Source organism: Trematomus bernacchii, unplaced genomic scaffold (genome assembly GCF_902827165.1).
Source record: "Trematomus bernacchii unplaced genomic scaffold, fTreBer1.1, whole genome shotgun sequence".
Taxonomy (NCBI): domain Eukaryota; kingdom Metazoa; phylum Chordata; class Actinopteri; order Perciformes; family Nototheniidae; genus Trematomus; species Trematomus bernacchii.
This window is the reverse complement of record NW_022987513.1, coordinates 7,076,645-7,095,147: the sequence shown is the minus strand read 5'-3', so window position 1 is coordinate 7,095,147 and position 18,503 is coordinate 7,076,645. Positions and strand designations below refer to the sequence as shown.

The window sequence follows — 18,503 nt, the reverse complement described above, 5'->3', positions numbered from 1 at the left end:
TTTCGCAATTAAAGCTCTATAAAATGTCAAAATACAAGCAATTTTAGCGCTAAATTTGGTAAATAAAATCAAAAAAAAATACTGTTTTTGTCATACACAAAGGACATTTATAATATTATAAGTCCTATATTTTATAGGACATTTCTCAACTGTGTCAAACACATTCATTTAGCAGGTTAAACAGTGTGACCTCTTCTCAGAGTGTTTCTGTTCTTAAAACCTGACATCCTGTCCCCAACGTGTTACTCATCCACAACACATCTATTACTATCCAATCCTGAAGCCAGTTGGATTTCCATGCATGCCCTGACTGGATTGGCATGTATGCAGTGCGAGGCACTACATATCTATAAAGTTCCTAAACAGGTCTAATGTCAGCCTTAAGGTGTCTCTCTGACTGTGTCAAAGTGAGAGTGTAGCTAAAACCATGCACACTCAAAGCCCGAGCTCAACACTTTGAGATCAAAAACAGAGCATTTAGCTTTCACCTGTTCCTTAACTGCATCAACCTGGAAGAGAAGAGGTGCAGCATGAAGGAGACATTACAAATATTTCCCTGGAAAATAATTTGAGTATGTCAATTCAATACTTTCCACTGTCATTTAAGTCATAGATAAACAATGCTATCTTCATATTTTTTTTAATACTGAAATAATTCAGTTTGTTTCCAAAAGATGGTCTATGAAATGAAGATGGTTTTATAGATCAGACTCAAGAAAGTCAAAGTACCCAAACAATTATGGTAGGATTATAATTGATCAATTCATTTCTTAGTTGGAATAATAGATGCAGCACAATACAAATCTGATGTTTTTGCAAGTAATCAATTAAAACGGACTAATCAGCATCCCTATACTTGACTGCACTGTCTTAACAATTAAAACCAAGCTTAGACTATAAAAGTATTGACTTTTACAATCCCCCCATGAGGTAACCTGCATGAATCTGCATAAAAACAAAGTAAAATAAACCACGTTTGTGTGTATTGCTTTGATGCACTGACATTCAAATCAAAATATTCCTCCTGAAAAACATGTGACCCACCTTGCTGAGGTACTCCCTCATGACCTGAATGAAGTATGGCATAGAGAAGTCCATGAGGTTGTGCCTCCAGGCGGTCTCCATCACCACGTCGGGCCGCAGCAGGTCGTAGCAGGAGAACAGGCAGGCGGCGAAACACTCCTTCTTGTCCTCCTGCAGGAACCAGGACAGCAGCTCCTCGGCCAGCTCCACGTCCTTCGACTCCGACGCGTACTGCATGGCGTCCTGCAGACAAGGCAGCACACAAAGGGGTCAGGGAGGTTCTAAACAGTGTTAGAGACCCATTGGTGAAGAAAGAAAAAGCACCTTGTAGAGCTTGTCCTTCTTGCACAGCTCCACACTCTGTTTCCAGCGGTTGTTGCCCTTGAAGAGGTACGCAGCGATCCGTCTGAACTCGATCAGCTCGTGCTTCTCCAGGCGCTGGGCCAGGGAGATGTTGTCAAAGTTGTCGTAGGCGTCTATTGATGTCCTCAGTGCCTGAGTGTGAAGGGAAAGGAGAAGATTATTTAGTCAAAGAAGGACATTTAGGAAATAAAAAGATCAAACACTGTTGAAGGATCTCTTACCAGATAGTCCTCCTCTGTGATGAAGAGGTTGTTAAGTGCTTCATTGACTGATTTGTTGTTGTGGCTCTGTACTGACCGCATGTAGGGTTTGACCAGAGGCAGCTGTTTCACCTGTAGACACACATGCACACTCATCAGCTCACTAGCCAAGCTTCCATTCTAATCAAGCACACATTTATACAGAATGTCCAGAGAATCTGCGAAAGAACGCAGAAGGCATCTTTTCCGTCCAATAGGGCCGCCTATTTGTTAACTATTTGTTTTGTCAAGTTTTTTGAATGCCTCTTTCCAAGAAATGATGAGCACATCTCTAGTAAACACAAGATTTCAGGTGGTGCTTTTGCATGATTCTTTGTCACGGTTTTTTAAAGATCTGGTGATTAAATCCGCTAACTGATTAAATCATTCGAATGTCAGAAAACTAAGACGATTTTCAGTCGAGGACAGCCCTAACATCTAATGCCGGTATGTAAAAAGTAGGAATGGGGTGCATGGCGATAATGATGCTAATGTTACTGTAAGGTAGGGCTGTGCGATTATGGCAAAAATCATAATCACGATTATTTTGGTCATTTAATTGATATCACGATTATTAAATACGATTATTCATTGACTTTGAAAACATCCATTTATTGAACTTTTAAATACAAATCCTAATTTGAACAGTATCTTTTTAACTGTTGATTTCCCTGAACGTATAATTCAACTGAAAAACCAATACAAAAATAAATGATACATTTATATCTACATTTAAATAAATAATATCAAAAATAATAAATACCAATAAACAAGATCAACAAATATTTTGGAGCGCACTTCAACAAGCTACTAAACATATATAAATATGATAAATACAAACAAATTAGATCAAATATGTTGCAGTGCACTGTCACAACCAAGCAAAGCAAAATATTCGTTTTTTTCGATTATGTTGTTTTCGTAATTGTGGCAGGCCAAAATCGTAATTACGATTAAAATACGATTAATTGCACAGCCCTACTGTAAGGTGTCATTCAATTATTGCTAAGAACAAGATTTTATTAAAAGAGTGCCATTCAATCTTGTGAAAACTTGATGGGAACATGTTGTAGGTTGTTTCTTTCATGTATTAATTTAAGCAACATTAAAGTATTTGTCCACACAGATCTGATGTCTTCATCTGGCATTTCTTCCCTTTTTCACCTCAGCCAAGCATGAAAACAGTTTTGAAACACTGTGAAGTCTTATTGGTTACCTTGCTGAAGAAGTTGACGGCACGGGAGTGGTCCAGTCTGGGGGAAAGCACTATGAGCAAATCATTCAGTAACAAGGGCTTGAACTCCAGATAGAACTGTGTGGCTTTGTAGTACAGCTCCACGTTGGCCACCTGCAGGGAGCAGAGGGATGTTATTAGAAACAATAATTAGCAACAGGGGTCTTATCGTAAAACAAAACTGAAACTAAAATACTTCATCCAGTACCAGCATGCATTTCAGTCAACGATTTAAACATTATAGCCATATTCCAACAAAATATGTTGTAAATATTTGTAGCTACATACTACAGAGACAATATAACTGGCTCTAACTAAAATGACTGCAAAACTTAATATAAACCTACAACCTTCTGTACAAATAAAACCAAATGATCAAACACACAATTGGAAAGTCAAAAGTTAAATGAAATAAAAACAAATATAAAAATTCAAAACTAATATAACCGTGATTAGCATTAACATTGGAGGGGGAAATATATTGCAATATTAGGCATTATGATTATTTTGCAATACTTTTTAGGATAATTTAGGGAAAACATAATAGGATTTTTAATCAGAGAACCAGAATTTGAAATATTTGTAGGCAGTATGTCAAATATCATCCTTCGCCATAGGGGTTACTACAAGACGTCAACATGAAAATAACAATATAATGATGTTAAATAAACATAATCCTAGTTTTGACAACAAATCCAACAGCACCTTGGTGATAATGTCTTTGAACTGGCCCTCCTTCCAGGCGTCTGTGGGGTGGTTCATCATGGTGATGATGGCGTTGTCGAACTCCTCGTACTTGTCGTACAGGAAGACCAGCTCGGCCCACAGGTGCGCCTGCTCCGCTGCTCTCAGGACCTTCGGGATGTTCACTCTGGACCAGAAGAGCTCCAGGTGCTCCCTCATCTTCTGCGGCTTGAACTTGGAGTACAGGATGGCGAGCTCCGTGAACATCCCCATGTGAGCGCGCTCCAGGCCCAGGGCGGCCTCCAGCATGGTGATCAGCTCCTCAAAGTAAGCGCGGTCCTGGGAAAGAACAAATAGAATGATGAGTTAGATGTGTGAATCAAGGCCAAGTAGAAATTAGAATGAAAATAAATGCCTTCCATCTTACCTGGTAGTAGTTGATGAGCTCCTCCAGCTCGTCAGCGTGCACCACGATGTGGAGACCGCACATCTGGGCCAGTCGGAACTCCTTTCCGTCCACGCAGGCGAAGCACACCTCCTTCCAGGTGCGGGTGCTGTTGGCCTTGCGGGCGCCGTCCACAGCGGCCTGGTACTCCCCGAGGTGCACCAGAGTCGAAGCCAGACGACCGAAGTTGGAGACGTTGTTGTAGAGAAGTTTCGCGGCATCGTACATTTTCTCGTCGTAGCAGCGGTCACCCACCTAGAGAACAGGAAAAACAACAATACAGTTCATAAGTTAACAATGCATGAGAACACTGCACTAAACTCTCACGGTGTAGATTAAAGTACAGTGTAACGCAATAGTTAGCAGGCAGTTGAAAATTACTACATTTTTGACCCAACAGCGCAGAGAGGAGTGAACTTAAAAAACAATGAATGATAACATTGCACTTTATTATAAAACAACTAGAATAGCTGAGAAGAGTAATACACCTCAATATTAAAACTGAAATGATAGCCTTCCATGTCTGACCTGACAGGGCAGTGCTAACCTGTTGGATGTGGGCGTTGTTGGGTCCGTTGATGAACTCCTCCAGTTCTGCCAGGCGGTTGGTCTTGGCCAAGGCAAAGATGAGCTCTGTCTCCACGTAGGACTCGCGGGCCTTCTTACGAGCCATCTGCAGGAATTTCACCAGGTCCTCCCAGTTTCCTGAAACACATGGACAGAGATCAAAAGTTAATGTTGGGTTTCTAAATAATAATGTTTCTTTTTTTTTGATTATTTTCATTTATTGTCAATAGTAATCCATTTGTATTCGATTAGTGTATTTTTTTGTTGTATCTTTTAACTTTAATTTATTAAGTACTTTACTTATATTGTATACATATCTTTATATAGCTTAGATGCTCAATTTACAAATATAGCTTTACTTTATGGACATATCTCTTTTTTAATTAATATTTATGTTTGTATTTTATATTAATTTGATGGGCAATGCCTTGTTAGCATTCTGCTGTATTAAAACAATGTCCCAATTTAGAATCAATAAGTATATCTTAATATCCCATTTATGAATAATCTAATATGATATATAGGCTCTGTATTTGACAAAGAAAATCATACCCTTAAAAACTATAAACTGTGGGGAGTTAAGTCACAGGGGGATGAAGGTGGAGTGTTGCTACTGGTCTGTGGTTAAATATATGAGCCCCTTCTTTGTGCCACTAATATATCTACTATGGCAATAAAATGTGTTTATTTATTTAAGGATGTGCGACACTGCATCAACTGTATTTTATGCTGATATTGTGCAGTTTCAATAAAGATTTGCTGCATTGGCTGCGACTATCAGCAGATACTTCTTGAAGAAAAAACAACAAACTCAACACAACCCATCTGATTTGATTCATATTGATTGCTTTCAATCGAAGTGGAACTGGCAAACAAACAACAGCTGCCGATGTTCAGCAAGTATGGTAGTCTCGTTTCCCTCAATAAGTTGTTGTTTTTAAAAGCCCTTTGTCATCGGCAGAAAAAGGCCTTAACAACTGGAAAAAATATGTGGTGCTTTTCCCCCTCTCTTTTCTGTTTTTAAGTCTCCTTACCGCTCTTATCAGCAGCCTGCACCACCTCCATGTATGCAGAGGGATCGTCGGCTTTGATGTAGGAGTCGATGGCCTCTTTAACCAGGTCCTTCTGGAGCTGAGCCTTAGCCAGCTGGCTCCACACGGCAGGCTCATTGCAGCGCTCCGCAAACTCATAGGCCCGGTCCAGGTTGCCAATATGTTCGATCAGCACCTGGGTACAAAAAGGCAAAGAAAGACAGTGAGGACTTGTTCAGGCAATCAGGGATCAGTGTACCTGCTCAAGATCTGATGACTGACCTGCACAGCGGAGGTGTTAACATCAAACTTCTTGAAGATGGCGAAGGCCTCCTCGAAGAGCTCGTTGCTGATGGCGATGTTAGCGATGTCGGGGGCGTCATAGTTGTCTAGCCTGCTGATGTACTCCATCACTCGGGTACGGTCGGCTTTGATTGCGGTTAGGATCAGCAGGTTCTGCAGATTTCTGTGGGAAAAAGACATGGAACGCTTAGCACCCTTTGCCATCTCAATTTGAAATGATACATCTTAACACAATCAGTTACAAATAAACACCTGTGTTCACTGAAGACAGAGTTGTCCAGCACAATCTTCTCCAGCAGCTCGATGAGCTCGTTGGGCAGGTCTGCGGTCATGAAGGCCTTGACTGTGACGGACACCTCCTCTGGGTCCTGGGTCTCTGACAGCGCTGTCTGCACCACCTGAAGGGCGGGGGAGCAGAGGCTAAAGTTGCGAAACTTCACAGATGTGCTTCCTTTGAGATCTCAAAACATACTCACAGTAGAGTAAGATTTTAAATAACGGCGCAACTACAGGATACAATTAAGATTTTATTGCCAGAGGGAGTACTTTAGCTAATGGGAAAGCAGAAACTCTAAACTGACTCTATAGGAGAGCTTTGTAGTGAAGATAAAAAGCAGCAGGCTAGAGTCTGGATGAGAAAATGGTTGGGGAGACCGTCCAACACGGGTTGTTCATTCTTCCGCAAGAACTTGAGGGGTCATTGTGTGCTAGCTAACATTAGCTGTAAGGTCTAGAAGGTTTAACGTTGCTTAACAACACAAATAGCTACTCCTGGAGGTCTCATTAGATTTTGGAAAGTAATTATCGATATTAAAACTCCCACACATGTGTAAAATTGCATCGAGGTGGCCTTAATGACTTCAAACAATCCAGGAGATTTAAGACTTGATCAGGTTGTAAGCTCATCAAATTACCAGATAACCGTAGCTGAATATCAGTACCAACTAAGGAGCCAAATACCATGCCAAGGGGGGGGGGGGGGATCCAGGATAAATCGGCTGAAAACTCCTTTTGTGTGAAGCCAGTTTTAAAGAAGCAACAGTTAGTTACAGCAAATGATCTCAAAGGACCTGTACTTCACCTGGTCAATGAGTGGTCTTCTGAAGGGGTTGGTCTCCAGCAGCACGCTGGCCCACAGGTCAGGGTCTTTGCGGCGCACCAGGTAGCGAGACAAGCTCTTGAACAGGGAGTTCTCATTGCAGACCTGACATTAAAAGAAGTAAAGGTTAAAAAAAAGGAAGGTGAACTGAAACGGAGAGATTAAGATACAAAAGGTGAGATGCAAGTACAAATCATCATCATCCTCACATTGATCAGCTCCTGGTCACACTGTCCTCTCTCGTAGGCCACACAGGCCAGGTGGGGGTCTCTCTTCTCGCAGTACTTTCCCACCACACGGCTGTCGTAGAAGGGGTTTTCCCTCAGGAAGCGTTCAGGGTTGTTGTTGCTGTCGATGTAGATCTTAGCCAGGGCATTGTGGGTGGCGGGCTCCTCACAGCCTTCGTGGATACGAGACTCCAGCCAGGGCAGCAGCAGCTTCAGTCTGGAAGAGGAAAGGAATGTCAGGAATTTCTCTGAATGCTCACACGACATCTCAGACAGGGACAAAGGACAAGGTACTAGACGGACAAAGTTCTTCATGTGCAGATCTGTAGACTTGAATAGGTCCCAGATTCCCCTTTTAATTACTGTATTACAAAGATAAATTGTCATTGATAGAAAAGTCGTCCAAATGTAGGATACTCAATCATCTGGTGTATCTGACAGAGCTGAAACAACTGTCTACTACCTTTTCTAAATTGAAATCAAAACTTCACCTTTATCTGGGAAGACAACATTTTCTATTATTTTACATTAAGAGGCATGTATGTGGAATAGTGCATTACCTGTTCCTCTTTTCCACCTCAGCGACCAGTTCATCGGTAGAGAACTGTCCCCTGACGACCAGGATCAGACTCTTGATGACATCCTCTGAGCAGTCAACATCCAGGAGACCACCGACCACAACAGGCAGGCGGCTGGGATTCACCTGAGACACAAATTCAACCATAGATCACATGAAATGATTCCTTGAATGCAGGGTTTTAATTTAGAGAAGTTGCTTCTTGTTGAGTCTTACCTTCTGAACATAGATCTCGATGTACTTCTGCAGGTTGTTGCGGTACAGGTAGAGCACCAGGTCGTGGACAAAGTCAAAGCGGTCACAGACGATGATGAGTGGCAGCTGGTCGGTGAGTTTGGCTTCCTGTTGGTTTCACATAGTGGAAAGAATGAGGACAGATTCAGAAAGGTAACACAACAGACATTAAACCCACAAAACATCAACCAACAGGGCTGATCTTCTACCACTGCACGTGTCATTTTTTTTATAGAATACAGATTTATTTTTTGACAGGTGTTGTTAATGGCTGTAAGTAAGACATTTATCAGAGTCACTGAAAATGAAATTTGAGATATCATTTTCCGTAAGTGATTCTAATAACATATGTAATGCAATATCAATGGGGAGGAAGATAAAAGGTTTGTCACTACAACAAATGGACATAACATTGCAAAGTGTGTTTCACAGACACGAAGTCAAGGAAGAAAAACATATTCATAATAGAATGAAGTAATCCAAAGTAGTTATCCTAATAGAGATGCACCAATTTCAATTTCATTTTCCAAAATTCAGATTTGTTGGAAAGAATGTAGATTTCCAATTTTGTTTCCTTCATTATTATTTTTTACTTTGTTTTTCTTCACAGAAAATGCAGGGTCTGAAAAGTGGCTAAATCAGGCAAAGAAAGTCGTCGGTAAACCCTGTGTGTGTAGCTGGTCATTGGTGCATCTCTATTTCTTACTGAATGCAGTTGTATGGTCAACACTACACAGCACTTAAAGCTAATCCTTTGTCCAAATACGGGACTACACACTATACACACAGACACCTTGGGCGTCTTCAATAATGGAGTGCAAGACCCTAATTTGTTCACCAATAACTGCAATAACACACAAAACATCCACTGAATGACTAGGACTACATAAAGCTATGTAGTATGGGTGTATGCATGGTGGTGTATGAGCATACACGCCTGCCTACATACAAATCCCAGTTTCAATCCTGAGGCTGAAGTTCAGGGGAAGGGGTGAAAGCAAAAAAAAAGGGGAGGAATCCTGCACTGTGTGGTAGGCCAGATTTACCTGATACATGTCCTGCCATCCCAAAGACAACAGAAGAAAAGCACAAAAGATAATTGACTGCTGCGGATCTGCTAGTGACAGTTATGATGTTCTGGTCTGGTCAAAATGTTAATATGCAAGATTTCCTTTCAATAGCATGCATTATGATAGAGACAAACTCGGCACTTCAAAAACAGTGTTATAAATTCTTCTTCTGTGCTTTCAAATGTCAACACTTAAGTGTTTTGACTCAAGACCAATATGGTATAAAAGTTGGAAAAACTGTTATTGTTCAGTCTGGATTAAAAAATAAATAAAAAATGCAGATCGGGTTCAGAAAGATACAATGTACAAGGGAGAGAGAGTGAAAAAAGTACAAGTTAAATGTGGGCGTTACCTTAAGGAAGTTCTTGACGCGCTCCGGGTCGTAGCAGTTGCTCTCTCTGCAGATCCTCTCCACCTCTTTGATCTGGCCGGTCTTGCAGGCGGCCTGGATGTATTTGAAGTGAACTTCAGCGTCCTGACTGAAGTTAACAATAGAGCCCAGGAAGTAGAACAGACCTGGTAGAGACACAGTCACATATCTTTAGATACAGCTCCTATAGCTTCACTGATCCAAATGACAGGACTATGGACTGAGTGATGCATCCTGGAATATATAACAGACGCACAATGACTACAGTTTTGCTTTTTCCCAAATCTGGTAAAAAATGTACAGAATGATGAAGAGATAACAATTTTGTGTCTTGTCTTGCAGAGATATTTACCGTTTCAGATAGTTTGAACCCGGTAGAAGGGGGATAAAATGCTGCCCCCTATATTTGGGGCATGTGGCCAGGTATTACACATTACACCCTTATGTTCATTGATCCAGTAATAGTTGAGGTGAACTCCACCACCCCGGCTAGTTTGTATCTATTGATTGTTCTGCATCTGCTCTGGCCTACTTGTCTAATGATGTTTGGGGACATATATCCAGGTACATAGGCAGGAGGGAATGGCTGCATAAATACAACAGGAAAAACAAGTCCAGTGGCACTCTGATGTCTCCCCTGGATACAAGGATATTGAGGGTCAATACCCCTGTTGTACAAAACATATTTTAGGGATTGTATTGGCTTCTTTTCTATGCTTTGCGTCTTAAAAGTTTTGGATCTTACCTTCAAAGCTCTTGAAGGACTCAAAGAGCTCAGTGAGGGACTGTGTGGTGAGCTGTTCGTGGTACTTGGAAGCCACCTGGACACAGATCTGCAGGTTCTGGCGGATGTTGGCGGACAGCATGGCCCTGAGGCACTCCAGAGAGTCCTCCACCGACAGGGAGCCAAAGTAGTTCACCAGCCACTGGAGGTAGAGGAGTATTACTTTAACGTATAGGTTGTGCAACAATATCTACATTACCATGGATTGGAGGAAACATTTCACAATAAGCAATGAAAATGTCAGTGGTTAAAGCCTACCTCTGGGTTGAGCAGGTGTGTGTGCACCACGGCGCGCTTGATGTCGTACAGGTCGGTGTAGTGCTCCAGCGCTCTTTGAAGGAGTCCAGCCTTCTCACACAGCTGGGCGATGTGTGGACGATCGTAGTTGGTGAACATCTGGTTGCCCAGGATAGCATCAGCAACCTGCGGACATGACATGAAGCGGGAAAGAGGTTTGAAAAATAAATGCAACCCAGCTCTATAGCTTCCTTGGGTAATGTATGTATAAATGTGTGCACCTGTGGAGCATGCATGAGGTTCATCTCCAGCAGGCGAGTCTGCAGTGGTCCTTCTGAGGGTCTGTTGTTCTTCAGAGCGTCCAGGAGGAACGAGGTGCACTGCTGGATCAGGTTGTACTCCATGAAGACATCCACAATCTGTACACACATGGAAACACACAGGAGAGCACTCAAGAGAGGAAGATAGACCATGCTTGGCTAGCTGCTAAAACAGAAGGACACTTAGAAAACACTTTTTTAAAGCTAATTGAAGGCTAGTTAAAAGTTGCTTAGAAGGAAAAGAGAAAGTTTAATAATACAACACATTCCCTATTGCAAAGATCGAAGTATCCAATTAATTGTGTTTAATTCTTGTGAAATGCTAGTATAGCACTTAAGGAAACACAGAGAGCTGTGTCAGCAGTTGACATTGGCACTGCAGTGTACGCAGTGGCAGGAGGGGAAGAAAGAGGTGCATTTTCTCTATACGATAGCTAAAGTTCCAAGATGTTGACATGGAGTGTGACGCAGTCAAACACTTTGTCCAGTTTTGAGAAAGTTGTGGCTATATTTGTTAACAGCAAAACTTGGGAAGTAGGAAGGTCACAATGTTTATCTTTATTTGCAGCAAGGCACACATCTATGTAATGCTGTAACAGAACTATTCCCCTCTTTAATAATATGATAAAAAAAGCAGAGATTAAAAACCCATGTATTCCTGATGGATCACTGAATATTCGTGTTTCCCTCCTCTGACCTGTGTGATGTCGGCCAGCGGCTCCTCATCCTGAACCAGCATCTGGGCAAACTGCAGGCCTTGTTCTGGGTTGATCCGCATCACATTCCTGAGCAGAAAGATCCAGTCTGGAGTGTAGCCCACCTGGGACACAAAAAAGAAACATCTACATTACAATACAAGTTTCAATGCTACGGTTAAATCAATACATTTATTTGACAAAGACGAAGGCATAACGTGTATTATACTTCATTTAGAAATATGAGTTCATTAAATCATGAAACCATTTGCAATAAAGTTTATGGAAAACTGTTTTAAACTATTTTTTGTATATGGTATGCCTCTCCTTTAATGGCCATGAATTTCATAATTTCATAATTATTAAATATTTTAGAGCTCAAATATAATGTTAGCCAGTGAGACGTACCTTCTTGGCGTACAGGACGATCTTGGGGAACTGACCAGTCTCTGCGAAGCACTGGATGACTTTGTTGGGGACGTTGGCCCTCAGGTAGACACTGAGAGCCAACGTGGGATCCACTGCCTTCACCAGGTCACCCAGCTCCTCCGAGCATTCCAACTGAAAGGCAGGAAAACTAACATCAAAAATGCGACTAATTCAGGACCATTTTAAACAAGCATATAGTGATATTCTTTTATTGTGGTTTTATTCGTTTTTTTATTTGTTGTCTTTGTACTTGCATTTTATAAATGTAAAGATAGAAAATGTATGACAGATAAAACACATACAAAAGTACTGACAATTCAAATAGATCTCAGATTTGTCTTGTTTACCATTAAGGCAGCTTTGAACCACCCAAATCTACAGTTTCTAATACCCCTTTCACACCAACGGTGTTTCAGGGCCGGTGCTTGAAAAGCACCGGGTTTTCCTGTTCACACCGCAGCGGAGCAGCGTCATAGCTCCGGAATCCGGTTCGTTTCGAGCACCAAAAAGTTGTCCGTCTAGAAGCAAGAACCGCATACGTCACGCTTACGTCGGAGGGGGGCGAGATTAACCTGAGCTAACACTTAAGGCGAGTACGGCAAATAAAAGTTGTAACAAGCAGTAGTGCTGAGCAAAGTGACTAGAACGCAACCACACACTTGTTAAAAAAACACACTTTATAAAGTCAGGCAACACTAAACAGGCTTCGTGTGATTCTGTTTATTTGTACCTTACTTTGACCATCCGTTCGCTGTTATTGATCATTGTGGAGAGCAGGCAGACGTTTTGTTTGTTATTATAGCAGCTATCGGATGGAATCAATACATGGGCTGCACAGGTTGTCATGTCCGACTATCACAAGTAGAATCATAATGAAAAATACGTCGGTAAAAAGTGCCTGTAGAAAACTGCTTAGCAAGTAGTCAGTTTAGCTTCGGTTGCTATGCTAACATCACCCATGTTATACCAGAGAAACTTTCATAACAGCGTTGTGATGCCAAACAGCGTCAATTCAGACTGACACCAAACAGCGTCAATTCAGACTGACACACATTCACTTAAGGGGAACTGGGGATATGTATCAGCTGCTTGTGTGACAGTCAGACAGTGAATACTTTAGAGCCGTGTGAGCTAACCCGGAGCTAACGGGAGAATACACTCCCGTTGAAGAGCAGCCGGCCAGCACTGCAGCGGTCGGTAAATGCCGCTGAAACACATTAATAAACAATGAACCACGGCACTCTGGAGAAAAGTATAAGGTTGGAGAAGTCGTTATTTAATTTAATCGGGCTTCGTATGATTAAAAGCAACGCAGTCCCCGGCCCGTTGTTGTGAGGTGAGCTCCGGCGTTGGGGAGAAACTCAGCGACGTAAACTGTGACGTCATGACGCAGCAGCGGCAGCACCAGTCGGGCTCTGAGCGGTGTGAAAAGAGCCGGCGCTAAACCGAAGAACCGGTTCTGAACCAGAAAAGCTCTAGCACGGAGCTTGAACCGGAGTTGCGTTGGTGTGAAAGGGGCATGTGTGCAACTCTACACATTCCTTGCATAACAGATGTTCCCACATGATCTATTATAAAAGGAGAGTCATGTAAACTAACTGGAAGATCAGGAAGAGCCGCTTCCTGTGAGTGGAGGCTGAGATGGAGATCTACAGTACCTTGTCTTCCTTCAGCCACTTCTCCAGGAGCTGCTTGCGCCCCTGCTGGAGGACCGGCCTGCAGAGCTCCAGGGACTCAAACTTGTTGAGCTGGCCCTGGTCCAACAGGATGCCGAAGTACTGCAGCAGGGGGGAGGTCTGCCCCGGCTGGGTGGGAACGCCCTGAAAGCGACGGATGGTGTCTGGGGTCCGCAGGATACCCTGAGAGGGGAAAGGTCAACTGACTGTGAGAAGAGATCTGACGTGTGATAGAAGGCAAAACAAGTGGAAAATAGAACGCAATCCATTACTATAGCGCTGAAATAAATACAACCATCTGCATCGTATGGGGAGACTCTATAGGTTGACATTTGTAACAATAGATATCAACATGAAACTTACCCAGAATATTAATTATATTAACAGCTTTATTTTTTGTGTTAAACATTTTACGGATATATCATGTTTAAATATGCAAATAAGACATTGATTTATACAATTATGCTAATTTGGATACATTTTGGATCAATCAGTCTGAGAAAAGGACCTTTAAAGATACGTGTTGCAAAACTCCATAAAGTTTTCAAGACACTACAGGTAAGTAGGGTAAACAAAGTAACTGGTGGATACCACCATTCAAATGTAAAAGTAAGTCAAATAAACACCTAAATGTGATTTTTGAATGTTTTCTTTCCACAAGTCTGAAAGAAGAAATGCTATGGAAGCACAAAGTCTCTCAAAATCGACTGTCTCACCTAAAATTGACTTTTGTTTAGACTGTCAACAGATGTTGATTGGCCCCATGCCCACAGTATGCATACCTTTGGTGCGTTTGCAGCAACCTTGGCAGCCTCAGAGTAGGTACCGGCGGCAAACAGGTTGTTGAACTTGCGTGCAAAGAGCTCTTCTCCACCAGCGAGGTTGTTGCGGACAGCCAAGCGGAGAGCCAGATCTGGATTCTGGAGCACGTTAGTGATGTAGGGGATGATGTTTTCCTCTTCCACACACACTGAGAGCACCTGTGATGCCGGCAAAATAGAGAATGCTGAAGTACAGTACACAAGAGACAAGAAATACACCATAATCATGCCTGGTTTAATCTTTTGTAAAAGGCTTTCGGTTTACATACATATGATGGTTTTCTGTTTTCAAAAGTCTGTCTATAGTAGTTAGTCGAAGCAAAAGTCAAAGTACAGATTCGTAGCAACAAACTCCTTATCAATTCTCCGAATTAAAGCTAAGCTGATACAGACAGATGGCTTTTTACTCATATTTGAATAATCTAGAAAACACTGACAAATTTGCACAATTCTTATTCAGTTCCTGTGCCAGTAATTATCAGAGTGGGCAAGCTCAGCTGAATATAACTGTGGGCAATAGCACTAATCTCCGTTTAAACACTCTCTGGCCTTGGGTTGTGGCTGCTGAATGCAAATGTGTTATTAGTGGGTCAGTGTAACGCATGGCTTTTGTGAGCCGTCTGGCAACAGAGACAGAAAGGAGAACGAGTGGAATGAAAAGAGCTGGGTGGAAGGAAGGCGGAGGGGGGGTTGAAGGAAAAAGACATCCACTGTCGGCCCCTCTACAAACAAGCACAGCAGGTCAGTGCCCCTGCCTTTAACACGGGTGACTACACCTCATTCTTCCTGCTACTAAAGCAGAGTCACTTAAAGTGGGTGGCCTAATTGGAGGGTGTTGAACTTAAAAATGGACAGAAAGACGGAGTAAAACAATCCTGTAGTGGAGATTCTGTGTTCTCATCAGTCAGGGAGGATACAGCTACTGTTCTCAACAAGAGAGCGCCAAGAGTCGGAGGACATACGAGCTGTCGTATCGAGTGATGCACTGGCCCAGACACAAACACACACACACACAGACTAGTGGAACTGCAGGGCAGACCTCGCACGTCTCTGCCATGCTGCAGACGTGGAAGATAAGGTGGAGGTTGTGATTGGATGACTAGCACTAAGAGGATTGAGGGCACCAGGCTGTGCCTCCCACTTCACATCATGTGCTGCTGATGGGTAGTGGGCCCTTTTTCTCTCCTGCTTATTCCATTTAATTTCCCCTTTCTGTCCCGGTGGGGTGTGTGAGTAGCAGTTTTGCCCTGCATTTATTTAGCTCCCATAAATATATACATTAGCTGACAAGTACAAGGACAGCTTGGAAGCAATCATTCTGTAGAGTTGGAAATATTGTAATCAGACACTTGCGTATAACAAATAAAAACAGGAGAAAAGTAGGTGGTTGTGTTATGACCTATGCGACCACCTAAAATAAAACAACTGAGTATGTTTAGGAAATGGGATTTATTGATTCACTTTTGGAACTAGTATTCAATTGGGTATCGAGAATAGTGGAGTGTTTTAGTCTAATCTGTGTTATGTTTTGTAGGGGGTTTACTTTGAGTTATTTTGCTTATGAACTTTCACTACACACATAGTCATCTATAACTTGACTTAAATGTAAATGTCAGCCTTTATATCATGCTGAACCTTTTCAGTAGTAGGAACCACACAGCCGGCAACATATTAAGACAGCATTAGATAAAAATCACTTTATTTTCTTATGCCACTTGTGGCCATAGACGGCAGCAAGAATAAAGAAATGTATGGGGAAATCATTGTAGTAACGTATAATTAGAATCGAGTTATAATTATTGTTTATAGCCAACCCACTCAGGACCGTTGCCTATTATCTCTCCGATCACAGCATCAATGCGTTTGTGTGCATGTGATGTACACACGCATACGCACTTCGCTGAGCCGCCATACAGCGTGTTTGTCACTGCTTCAGATCAGCTTTCCTCCCTTCACTCAATTATTCATGTGGTGTGTGGCCTGGCTGGAACATTATTCATTAGCTGGCTGGATCCTATTCTCCTCTCTGGTTCAACTCAAACAAAAGCAATGAGAAACATCCCTCTCCCCTCTCTGTGTGAAACCCTACACCTTGGATTATTTATAATGCCTTCTGGCAAAGTCTGAGCTTGCCTGATGACAACAGACAAACAAGGAGTTGTCGTTAGTACCCCATGACACAACTGATCGTTTACATTCATTGCCGTGTGTCAGATTGTCTGTTTATGTGATGACTGATGACAGTTACATAATAAAGTGGTTCTGTTGTGGCTGTGTGTTAAGAGATTCATTTTTATCAGCACATTTCTACTTTGACATTAACAAAACTTTCCCATAGATTTAATTTACACTTAGAAAAGAGCACAGGGGTCCTTCTTACCTGTCCCTTCCTGTTGACCCCGATGATTCCTGCGGTGGCCTCATGTGGAGCAGTCACAAAGATGGTCTCCCCGCTGATGCGGTTCATGTAGATGCAGGTACCCGTCTCCAAGTCATACAAGTGAATGTAGCCATATTTGGTAATGAGGAAAACCACATCTTGCTTGGAGCTTATCTGTTTAAAAAAGAAATTATGTCTGTAAATCACGTTATGTTAGAAAAACAACACACTCTACTCGTCTATTATGCTTTGTCAGCCTACTGATATACCCTTATCTGGGCATAGGCTGTCACTTTTCATTTGAAACTTGAACATGAGAAATAACAATTATTTTTGAATGCCCTGTTGGACATAATGTACAGTGCATAAACACAGAGGAATAAACTGAAGTACCTAAAGAAATTGCAGTGTGGTCCAACAGAGTGCATTCTTAAAAATCACTAACAGTTTGACCTTTTGACTGCCCTGTTGACCTACCACTACACAAATGAATGAAAAATGGAGGCCGACATTAGCGAGCATAGCCTTTCTGATCATATAATCAAGACGCAGAAGGAGCTAAGAAGCAGAGTGTGGAACTAGCTTGTGTTCTTCATTGCAGATAGCAACAATACCAATAACCTTATGCGTTTGACAACTGCCTTTGCAAGACAAAGGGTTGGTGCATTTAGGGGTGTTGCAATATACCCATTTACGTTTATTTCGGTTCTCGCTTAGTGTCCCTCCCGTAATGCCCTACACACAAATTCAATTTCTAAAATAATAGACAACTTTTTTGCCAAGACAATTGAGTAGTAAGAATGTGATATTGTAACAGCCCTAGTATGCTATATAGGTTGTGTTCAAATGAGTTCAAGCTAATTACCTGCATGGCCACAGGGAAGTCGTTCTGGGCTTCTGGAGGGAAGAACACATCCACTGCTTTCTTTGGAAATGGCTGGTTGCCAGTTGGTGGGGTCCCCACTTCAATGATGTGCAACTGTGTTGAAAAGAACATCCATGAGAAACAAATGCAGGTTTTGCATTGAGAATGCCAATGAAATTACAAATATGTTTCTCTTAATATGTCATTAACACCAGTCACCTTTCCTCCAGCCTGGCCTCGGACAGCGAAGCAGAACAAAGTTGACTCCTCTGTGTTCCCCTCCATCTTGAACTGGGCAAAGCTGGCAGCATGGCCTTCGATGGGCTGGGAAACCTTTCTGTCAACGGAGTAGAGCTGCATGGCTCCAACAACCCGATTTTGCTAAAAAAACAAAAAAACAGATCAAAACACATTAATATAAAACATGTATAAATCAGACTAGTGCACCAAATGAAAGCTACTTAGTATCTATGGTTACTTATCAATGCACATAGGTTATCGCCTGTATTTTCCCCGTGACGAAGGCAGGCTTGAGCTCTAACTTACAAAACTTAATTTACCTGGGCTGAGATGCCGATGAGCAGGAGCCATTTCTGCTTGGCGTCCGTGCGGTAGTTGATGATCTGACAGCCTGCCAGGCTGGAGTGGCGGTCGAAGACTTTCACAGGCTGTGAGTCGCCCTCCATGCTCCAGTGGTAGACGGCATTATCAGTCACAAGTGCGACTGTGTTAAGGGAGATCCACTTCCAGAAGGTAACATCGTCCGTCATGGTGTGCGCCTTCATCTTGCTCTTCATCTCGATGTTGAAGATCTGAAGGGTTTTGGAGGC

At 42.2% G+C, this 18,503-nt stretch overlaps 1 protein-coding gene across 2 annotated transcripts in view; it reads right to left on the bottom strand.

The window, feature by feature from the left end:
• Positions 1-18,503, bottom strand: part of cltca (clathrin, heavy chain a (Hc)) — a 36,938-nt gene that overhangs the window by 2,135 nt on the left and 16,300 nt on the right. For both annotated transcript variants that reach the window (XM_034114003.1, XM_034114011.1), the window contains 26 exons: positions 18,234-18,502; positions 17,893-18,054; positions 17,674-17,787; positions 16,809-16,982; positions 14,390-14,587; positions 13,590-13,790; positions 11,911-12,063; positions 11,505-11,627; positions 10,769-10,906; positions 10,509-10,673; positions 10,212-10,392; positions 9,449-9,612; positions 8,009-8,134; positions 7,776-7,918; positions 7,198-7,432; positions 6,971-7,093; positions 6,142-6,287; positions 5,869-6,052; positions 5,590-5,782; positions 4,536-4,693; positions 3,971-4,243; positions 3,565-3,882; positions 2,842-2,973; positions 1,608-1,718; positions 1,348-1,518; positions 1,045-1,266 (listed from right to left, as the gene is read on the bottom strand). In XM_034114003.1, coding sequence (XP_033969894.1) covers positions 1,045-1,266; positions 1,348-1,518; positions 1,608-1,718; positions 2,842-2,973; positions 3,565-3,882; positions 3,971-4,243; positions 4,536-4,693; positions 5,590-5,782; positions 5,869-6,052; positions 6,142-6,287; positions 6,971-7,093; positions 7,198-7,432; positions 7,776-7,918; positions 8,009-8,134; positions 9,449-9,612; positions 10,212-10,392; positions 10,509-10,673; positions 10,769-10,906; positions 11,505-11,627; positions 11,911-12,063; positions 13,590-13,790; positions 14,390-14,587; positions 16,809-16,982; positions 17,674-17,787; positions 17,893-18,054; positions 18,234-18,502 — 4,577 coding nt within the window. The remainder of the gene's footprint in view (positions 1-1,044; positions 1,267-1,347; positions 1,519-1,607; positions 1,719-2,841; positions 2,974-3,564; positions 3,883-3,970; positions 4,244-4,535; positions 4,694-5,589; positions 5,783-5,868; positions 6,053-6,141; positions 6,288-6,970; positions 7,094-7,197; positions 7,433-7,775; positions 7,919-8,008; positions 8,135-9,448; positions 9,613-10,211; positions 10,393-10,508; positions 10,674-10,768; positions 10,907-11,504; positions 11,628-11,910; positions 12,064-13,589; positions 13,791-14,389; positions 14,588-16,808; positions 16,983-17,673; positions 17,788-17,892; positions 18,055-18,233; position 18,503) is intronic.